This window comes from Cinclus cinclus, chromosome 16 (genome assembly GCF_963662255.1).
Source record: "Cinclus cinclus chromosome 16, bCinCin1.1, whole genome shotgun sequence".
Classification (NCBI taxonomy): Eukaryota; Metazoa; Chordata; class Aves; order Passeriformes; family Cinclidae; genus Cinclus; species Cinclus cinclus.
In genome coordinates this window covers 11,370,214-11,379,842 of record NC_085061.1, presented here as the reverse complement: position 1 = coordinate 11,379,842, position 9,629 = coordinate 11,370,214, and the positions used below count along the sequence as shown (strand labels likewise).

The 9,629-nt window shown below is 50.8% G+C and overlaps 1 protein-coding gene across 3 annotated transcripts in view; it reads left to right on the top strand.

Annotated features, from left to right (window-relative positions):
• Window positions 1–1,100: 1,100 nt before the first annotated feature.
• SEC14L5 (SEC14 like lipid binding 5) overlaps window positions 1,101–9,629 on the top strand; it is a 37,709-nt gene continuing 29,180 nt past the window's right edge. Inside the window, exons 1-4 of one of the 3 annotated variants that reach the window (XM_062503342.1) lie at window positions 1,101–1,161; window positions 4,882–4,987; window positions 5,080–5,153; window positions 6,858–6,933. In XM_062503342.1, the coding sequence (XP_062359326.1) occupies window positions 6,871–6,933 (63 nt within the window). In that variant the 5' untranslated portion in view covers window positions 1,101–1,161; window positions 4,882–4,987; window positions 5,080–5,153; window positions 6,858–6,870. Of the gene's footprint in view, window positions 1,162–4,733; window positions 4,988–5,079; window positions 5,154–6,444; window positions 6,462–6,857; window positions 6,934–9,629 lie in introns of those variants that run through there. The other 2 variants (XM_062503343.1, XM_062503341.1) reach the window with 2 other exon arrangements.

Sequence of the window (9,629 nt, the reverse complement as noted above, 5' to 3'; positions counted from 1 at the left end):
AAAGTCAGGCAGCGTTGGCATAATTTCCTCCACAGAGCCAAGGACTGTCACCAGGTGGTGACAACTCCCCAGCACATGGCCTGACAAGCAGGGGCCACTAACCCTGAGCTGCAAAGCCCCCCAGGATTCACCAAACACAGCACAGATGTTCAGAGCTGGTGGGAGAAGGGGAAGCTGAGAGGTGAGGATGCCTCCCAGTGCCCTCAGTGTCACTTGGCTGGGTGATCCCCTTGTACCTCATTAGTAGTTTGGGGAATATTTGCTCAAAATGTGGCTCACAGGTGTGTAGTAAATCACGTAATAAATCAAACAATATAGTGCAGTGATAAAGGGCTGAGGTGAGCAGGTCCCTCTGCTCAGGAAAGGCTGATCCACCCTGGCATGAGCAGGATTGGATTGTGTTTGGAGCTGTGGCTCTGCCTCCTGCACCCCCGAACGGAGAAGTCTCCTCCTCATCCTGCAAAGGGCAGGTGCCAGTTTGGGGAGAATCATAGAAACACGGAATATCCGGAGCTGAAAGGGTCCCACCAAGCTCATCAGGTCCAGCTCCTGCCTCTGCATCCCAACAATGCACCCTGTGCATCCCTGAGAGCAGTGTCCAAGCACTCCTGGAGCTCCGGCGGGCTTATTGTTGGGACCACTGTGGGATGGGGTGAGCTCATCTCCACACACCCCCCTCTTTATTGTCGCTTTCTGCTCACACCTGGAGACGGGTCCGGCTCTGGAGACCTCAGCACAGGCAGGTCACGGAGCTGCTGGAGCTCCAGGAGTCCAGAAGAGGCAGCAACATCACCAGAGGGATGGAGCAGCTCTGCTGTGGGGACGGCCTGAGAGAGCTGGGAGTGCTCACCTGGAGAAGGCTCCGCGGAGACTTTAAAGGGCCAAAAGGGACTTGGGACAAGGAGCGGAACGACAGGCCAAGGGAGAAGCGTTCCGTGGGACCGGGGGCAGGGATCGCCCCTCACGTCCCAGCCGCCGATCCGCGAGATGGCGGCGGGAGGGCGCGGGGGGGCCGCACGTGCGGGGGGCGGGGCCTGCCCGCTCCCCCCGCAGCACAATGGACAGCGCCCTGGGGGGCGGGGCCGGCGGGGGGCGGGGCCGCCGCAGCCGCGGGAGCAGCCGAGAGCGGGATGGGGCCGGCCGGGCAGCGCCGCGCCCGCGGTGAGGGGGAGCGGGACGGGCGGGAGGGGAGCCGGGGCTGGGATGCGGGATCGGGAATGTGCGTGTGGGATGCGGCCGCGGCGGGCAGCGCCCTCCTGGGATCCCTCGGGGCCGCCGTGTGAGGGAGGGGCGGGAGGCTTTTCCTGCCTCGTGTTCCCGGGCCCGTGGGGAGGCGGCAGAGCGGGGGCGCCGGGTGGGTGTGGGGGCGCCGGGAGCCGTAGTCCTTCGACCACGGGAAGCCGAGAGGGGAATTTTAGTCATAATCTTGTGGGATCAGGGAGGGAGCCGGTGAAAACCCGGGCGGTGGGCTCGGAGTGGCGGAGATCCCTGTAGGTCTAAGGAGAAAACGCAGCGGTTCTAAAGTTCATGTCGTGCCTGGGGGCAGTGGGACGGAGGCGGCCGAGAGGCGGGCGGGGTTCGCTCCAGGTGGGCTCAGCCCATGGAGGGGGCTGCGAGTGGGACCCCAGCACCAGCCCGAGCGGCTCCGGGGTCGGGGTTCTACAGATCTACCGTCAAGTATTTATAAACTCAAGGGGTGATCCTGATCAATGGCCGTTAAATACATTGATGGATTTAACAGGTTGCTCAGAGAAGCTGTGGCTGCCCCATCCCGGGAAGCGTCCGAGGCCAGGCTGGACAGAATTTGGAGCAGCCTGTGGTAGTGGGGCTAGAACTAGCCCATGGCAGGGACTAGAACGAGATTGGCTTTAAGGTCCCTTCCAAACCATTCTGCGATTCCATGTTTTCAAGTCAGCTTCTAGGTGAGCCAAGTATATTCTCTGGGTCACTTGGCTTAACTCCTTCAAGCAGTAAAATTGGTCTGTAGATAGTGAGAAGATGCTTGTATTGATGGTGGGGCTGATGACAGCCAGCCTCTGTTCAAAGAAAATACAGCTGCAACCTTTGCTCAAGGAAGTCTGAAACCGTTTGCTGGTGCTTTGTTGTACTGTCGAGTGAGCTGCTGCCTGGGTCTACTCTTGATTTACATGTTAAACTGAAGCATGGGGTCCTTGTCAGAAGAAGGATGTGAACTTGTTCAAGTGGGTCCAAAGCTCCTTCTGCTCTGGAGGAGCCAGGAAGAGCAGAGGAACCCCTCTGCCCTGGAGCCAGGATGAGAGAGCTGGGGGTGTTCACCAGGAGAAGAGAAGGCTCCAGGGACACCTCAGAGCCCCTGCCAGGGACTAAAGGGGCTCCAGGAGAGCTGGAGAGGGATAAGGCAAAAAGGCTGTGAGTGTGGTGGGGCCCTAGCACAGGTTGCCCAGAGAAGCTGTGGCTGCTCCTGGATCCCTGGAAATGTTCAAGGCCAGGCTGGATGGGTTATGGAGCAGCCTGGGATAGTGGAAGGTGTGCCTGCCCATGGCAGTGGGGGAAACAGGCTTGGCTTTATGGTCCCTTCCAACCCAGATCATTCCAGGATTTTGTGTCCCCTATTCTTAAATTGTATTTGCGAATTGAACTATTTCCTACACTGTGGATGGATAAATGGATGTGGTGTGGCTTCCTGTGGAGTACTAAGGTGAGGAGTGAAGGGGTTTACTTCAGGAGTGCTTATCTCCTGCTGCAGGCTGGCAAATATCAGGGAGTTAATGTGTTGATGTGCATAAAAGTTTCATGGTGACTCTTAGGTGAGAAAATTACCTTATGAGATGGATGTGTGTAAATACTGGGCATGGAGCTTGTTGTGATACACACATGGATGAGAAAGAGCTCAGAGTGCTGGACACTGTTCTGCTTCCTTCTTCCTCTTGGCCAAAAAGACCGTTCCTATTGTGTGGTCAGGAATGTATAAATGTTGTTGTTTGGGTGTTTGTGTTGCTTGTCTTTGGTTTTGATCCAAACCAGGACTCCAGGTACCTCTGCCAGGTGTAGGAGCAGTGCCCAGGCTCCACTTCAGTACAATGACCTGCACCTTCCATGCTGCTTCACCTGCTCCACAGGTGTTTCTCAGGGGGCACCTGCCTGAGCAGATGTCTGCTTTCTAAAAAATGGTAAAGGTTTATTCTGGTACCATTCTGCCTTGAGGCTTCCTTATATCAAGCTTTAAAAGGTTTGTTCTAAAGTTCTTAGGTGAAAAAGCTCTAATAAACTTCCTAGAGCTTGGCACGGTGTTATTATTCTATGTGTAAAGCATCAATTACAGTATTTCCTAGGTGAAAGGTACCCCAGGCAGAGGAAATGTCACACACCTTTCTCTCCACCTTTTTCTAGAAGGCAGGAGGGAAGAATGCAGCTCTGTGGAGTCTCCCTTTTCTAACTGGAAATATCAGCTTAGCTGGGTGCCCCAGCTGGCTTTCACGTGGTGTAATGGTATTTGAAGAAGTCAAGAATCCTGCTATTTTCCGCAGTTCTTTGTCAAAAAACAAAACAAAAAAACCTGCTCAGTTCTCTTCAGGATGAAAAGCAGCCACCACAGGTGGGAGAACTTAATAAAGTCACTTGCTGCCAGTTCCACATCCAACAGGCAGCTCCAGTGTGGAAGCAGCTGACTGAGTTCTGTGCCTGGGTGAGAAGCAGGGCTGGGGGGTTCCATTCAGGGATTTCTGTGTATTTAATCTATACACTCAGTTTCTGATTTCCCACCATCTGGCTCTATTCTGTTGAGTAAGCTGCTCCTACAAATAGTAGAATAGAAGTCAAGCATATGGAAAATCCCTCAGGTGCACAGTGGCTGTTCAAGATGAGAAGGAAACACCCAGTTAATGTCACTGTCTGTCCCTTTGGTGTGTGTAGTGATGTGTGGTCCCCACGGGAGCCCTCACAGTCCTGGCTCTTGTGTCGGTGGAGCTTTGTACGCTGGAGGTGCACCACTACTTATTCAGAATCCATTTGTCTGGAATGCTCCCAGAGTTACAGCAAGTGCCATCAGGGGTCCATCTCCTTCCTTGGAGCACCCAGCAGGTGGATCTGGAGCTTGTAATGAGCTGTCTCTGCTTGGTTCAGGGAAGAGTTGCTGTGTGGGCTGGAGCAAAAGGGATGCCCAGGGAGCTGAGGCTCTCAGGGCTCAGTGCTGTTGGCACAGTGTGCCACAGGATGCTTTGTGAAATGTGGCTGCTGCTGCTTTCTGTGTTCAGGTGTGCAAGAATTGAAATATTTTAATATCTACTTGGGATGGTTATAAGGTTGTTATTATTGGAACGGTTGTTAGTAGCCAGATTTGTTGCTTCAGTGCATTGGCCACTACAGCCTCTGAGCTTTTATCAGCTACTCTGGGCTTAGCCAGCTGGAATTGAGCCTCTTTCCTGGTGTTTCCCCATGGATGCTCCGGGTGTGCCTCCACCTGTGGATTGGGGTTTCTGAGTGGTCATGCTGCAGTTCAGTGGGTCACTGCTCTCCACCTGAGTTGTCTTCCCTAATATGTTTTTTTTAGCCAGATGTAAATAGGAAGCTGAGCAGGAAGCCTGGCCCACTGTAGAGCTGGAAGCATGTTTGAGGAGCAGACATACTCTCTGGTTGGGTGTTTTCTACCTGGTGGTTGAACATACCTACTTATAATTTGAGTGGAACACAAGATGGCTTTAAAAGCACATGTGTCTTTGGTGCTAGAGCCCTGGGAAGATGCATGTGTTGAGCTAATATGGCCCAGATGCCCAATGGTAACACCTGACACTCCTTGTCATTATCAGTGGTAATCAGTGCTAATCATCATCTTCAGCCAGGGTGCCAAGCAGCCACCTTTCACTGCCTTTTTTGATTTTTTTTCCCCCTTTTTTTTTTTCCCAGGACTTTTAGCAGGAGTCCCTGTTGCTTTGGGAAGCACAATGACCATCTCACAGCTCTGTTTGGAGGAGAGGGCATAGAAGGTCTGCTGCCACTGCACTCTCCCGAGGTATGAAAAATTTCTAGGGCAGGTGTGAGGTATCAGCTGTCACTTTTCCACAGCTTCCTGTGGGTGTAATAATCACTGGCTCTTTCTTCCAGCCTTCCCTCAGCTGGAGAAGCGCAGAGACAATAACCTGTGGTGGTCGGGTCCAGCAGCTGCCAGGGAGCTGCAGGTCTGTCCAAATAACATAGTTAAAGCTGCTTGTGCCATCCCACTGTTCTGTGGTTCGTGCCTCTGTTTCTGGGCTCTGGGTGATTCTGCCCTGGTCTGTCCTGAGCCTTCCTGCTGTGGTGGTTTCTGACCTTCTCCTGCAAAGGTGCAGGAATTCCTGGCGTGGGAGGTGAGGTCAGAATAAGCAACATCCCAGCTAAATGCACTTGACGAGGCTTCTCCCGCTCTCTCTGCGCTCACGGGGAGGGTCCCGCCCATCCTGATCATGTTACAGGTTGCGTTCCGAGGTGCCCTGTGCCTCTTGGCTCAGGTATCCGATGTCTGATTGCAGCCCGGCCTTCCTGGGCTGTGCTTGTCCTGCTCCTCTCGCTGCACTCTGGGTTGGGTGCTCTGCTGGGAGGTTCTCTCTGCATTGACTGGCTTGGTGTGGGCTGGCTTTTAGCACCAGTGAGACCGAGAGATCCAGCGAGTCCTGACCTTTGCTCCTTGGCTGATGTGATCCTCTGCAGAGGAACTGTCTGATCGCTGGATCCTATTTCTCCAGAAATCCCCCATTCTCGGGTTTCAAACTTTTAAAGTCCTTTTCCCCTCGCCCTTGCTTAGATTTTACAGTGTAATTGCATTTTGCAGCAGTTTTTGAGGGAGAATCTATTGCCTATTCATGTTTGACCTCCGTTTTTGGGCTGAAAATGTCAGGGATAAGTTATCTGAGTGCTCTGACTGTTGAGTTCAGCGCTTCACTGCGTCATGTTGCCGAGGGCTGTGTCTGCTCAGCAGTGGAATTTGAGTGGGGTGGAATGAACACAGTGCTTCTAACCAGCCGCCCGGCCTTTTGTGTCCTGATGTTCCTGGATGGTATTAGCAGGAGCAGTACAAAGGAATTCTTAAAGGAATTGCAGAAAGCAAACTAATAACGCTTTCTAAAATCATTTGTGTACTTCCCTTGAGATGCTGGTTACTGATGGATGTTTGAGTGTTAAAACCCAGGCAGGAGAGTCTGAGGGAGGAATCCTGATGAGGACAGTGAGAGGTGGATGGGAGCAGGGAAATGCTGAGGACGGGATTGTTCCCACTGCCTGCAGTTCTTGCCTCAGTTCAGCTGGAACAGTGGGCATCCAGGCAGTGGGATGTGATTGCCAGCTTAGCATCAGGCATGTTCTTTCAACATGCTGCTTCTTTTTCCTTCCTTTCAGTGAACTGAACCAACTGAATCCTACTTTGTGCACAAAAGCATTTAAAACACTGAGGCATGGGAAGCTGTAGACAGTTGCAATGAGAATGATTTTGCCCTAATGATTACAGATATAATGTGTGGGAGGGGGATAAGGGGAAGAATTGCCATGTAGACTCTGTAAGGCTCCTTCTTCAGAGAGGACTCTTCATTGTGAGACTCTCCACTCTTCATTGTGGCTTTACATCTCTGTATTGTGCTTTAATTATTGTGAGTTTTGTTGGAGCTCCAAGTCGAATTTACTGCAGTAGTGCTGGGAAGCAGCACAGGATGCTGGGTACAGCACTGGGCTGGGACTGCAAAGATTTGCCTCTGTCTCTGCCACTTACTAGGCAAGATATTCTATCTAATAAATCTCCTCTCTGTTTGTAAGAAAGAGTTACAACTTCTAGTAAGGTCTGTAAAAATCACTGAGAATGTATTGTGCTGCTTGGCATGGGGGATCTAAAATGTTCCAATTTCTCTCTATTGCAGGTCTGTGGTAAAAATGGTGCAGAAATACCAGTCCCCAGTTCGAGTCTACAAATACCCTTTTGAGCTCGTCATGGCAGTGAGTAAAACTCAGCACTTTCCCTGCTCCAGCTGCTGAGGGCCAGTGGGAGGTGGGGGACTGCAGGTTTGGCTGGGTGTCTGTGACAGTCCTACTGCAGGAGCAAAGCCTCAGCTCCCCTCCTTCCATTTTCCAAGAAAAATAAGTATCAGTATCTCAACATTAAGAATGGCAGCTTAGTTGTTAAAAGGGGGGAAAAAAATCCAACTTTCTGCTATTATTCTTTTACAAGGAAGGAGAAAAAAAATTGACATTGTTAGGCAGGGTCTGTTTGTGGCCACCTTGTTTGCCATATAACCAAATGCCATTCAGTTCAAAATCTGTCTAGATGTGATCCTAATCAGTACTGTAGTATAAATGGATCTACAACTGGATTCTGAATCATACTGAGCTTTTTTATTTGGTTAAAGGCTAGAAATCTTCTAGCCTTTGAAATTGTTCTTCCCTGTCCACTCTGTGATTGAACTGTCAGTTCTCTCTCCAAATCTTGTTATTTCCACAAGGTACTTGAGGGCTGTCATGGAAGTTCATTCACTGAGGATGCAGAAGGCTGATGTTGACCATGGGAGCTGCTTTAGGCAGAGTTTCTTTGTGATATTCTGGATTTTGTCACAATTAGGTGTGAGTCAAATACCTGTCTCAAAGGTTTGCTGTTGCATTTCAAGGGCAGCATTTGGGCGTTGTTAGAGGAGCTTGCTCATGGAGTCTTGCAAGGCTGTTTTGTAGTTTTCTGGACACTTCAGTCAGCTGGAGGGATCCCCCGGCTTGGTGTTTGCCACTTTTAGCCTGCTGCTTCCTCCATTGCCCATTCCCAGTTCCTTTAGTTTATGGGAATGGAGATGGAAAGCTGCAGCCCTTGCAGGCAGCTGATGTGATTTCCATGAATGGAAGGGAGAGCCTCTATCGAGTTCCTCTTGACAATGTGGCCTCTTCAAGACTCCTGAGAAATACATACCTTAAGATTTGTTTTATCCAAAACAGCCTCAAATCTTTCATTTCAACCGTTCAAACTGGGGGCATCAGCTTGTTCCTCGTTGTGAATAAGGGAACCCAAAGGTGGTAGCAACAGCTGAGAGTCATTGCTGTTTGCTTTGCTCTCTGAGCATCAGGTGAACACTGGTTTTGCTGACAGCTGAGCTCCCTCCCAAACCCACCCCTTTTTTTCCCAGTCTTACCCAGATTTGCCGTGTCTGTTCACAGCTAAACCAGTAACATGCCACAGAATTTCCCTGACCAGTTTGGGGCTGATGTTTATGGCAGTGAAGCTTTCCTGGCTGTGCTCTTTGCTCTCTCAGTGCATCCCGTGTGAGAATAAGACACCAGTATCTGTGATGAAGATCCTGGGAGCCTTTGCTCTATGCACACCTCTCCACTTTCCTGTTGTTTCTATTAGCAGGATAAAGCTACCACCTGATGCTCCTCCATCGATTGGCTGCTAATTGAGGAGGGCTGCCTTGAGACAAATCCTTTGTAAGCTTGTTAGCACTGTGCCTAAAGGCCAGGGACTAGTTGGCTTATTTTTGAAGTGGTTTAGTTCTATTTGCTTTCAGTTTTTCAGCAGAACTTAAAATTCCCTGAGAATTGAGGGCTTGGGTTGTAAATGTCATCCTTTAGCTGTTCAGCAAATCTTAGCAAAGTTGTTAGTCCTCTTTCTTATGAGCAAGTTCCTTTTCCAGGGTCACCCAGCAGACTGTGCTGTGGAGTAGGGAGCTGAATAGAGACCCCTTATTTCCCCCACTCCCCCGATGTCCTGTGTAAACCCTGTGTTCCCGGCAGGATCTGCTCTCGTAGAGCAGCATTTCAGCCTTGTTGTGGTCCATGCAGGCTGAGCTGGATGCAGATAACTTGGTTATCACTGTTGCCTGTTCAGATGGAGGCTCCCGTTGGTGTGGGGGCAGCGCAGATCTCAGATCTCACAGAGCTGTCAGGTACCAGCTGTCAGCTGCTGGAAGTTTTGCAGGGAAGAGTGGGTGTGCAGTGAAGCTGTTTTGCTCCTCAGCACGTGGCATTGCTGTTAATCTCCTTCACCACAAATCTGACAGCAGCTTCCTCAGCACTGAGATTCAGTTGCTTTCATCTTTTCCTCCCAAATTCTGTGTGGGAACCTTTGGAGTGCCGAGGTCTCCAGCTGTGGTAGGAAAGCAGAAGTTGCAGGAGGTACCCCAAGACACCCCCATGTTTTACAGATCTCTGGGCACCCTTCAGCCTGATACACTTGTGCTTAATTCCTCATTGGAGAGCATCATCCCTCACAACACAGCCTGAACAGAACCCAGGAAGTAAGTTGGGAAAAGCATTTTTCCCTCAGAACCTCCAGTGTTTGGACCCTACTATAGAAAGCAGTGGGTGTGCTTTGCTCACATAGGAGAGTTTGAGAACGACGGCTGTCACAGCCAAATTTAGCAAACGATTCCTTGCTTCCTGGCCTGTCTCACACAGGTGGTGTTTCTCAAGCCCTTTGTGGAGCCCACCCTCAGGGACAGGAGTTCTCCTCCTTGCACTTGTGTGGAGGCCATGTGTGTGCCTCAGGTTATGCTCCAGGGATGAGCTGGAGCTTTTCCTGCTGATACCTTTGTGTGTCATGGTAATTGTCTCTGGATTTACACTCTGCCCTTGGCTAATGCTCCTGTAGTTTGGGTTGAGCATTTGCAGGCAGGAGATTTGAAGTGTATTCCATGTCCTTAGAAGGACATTCC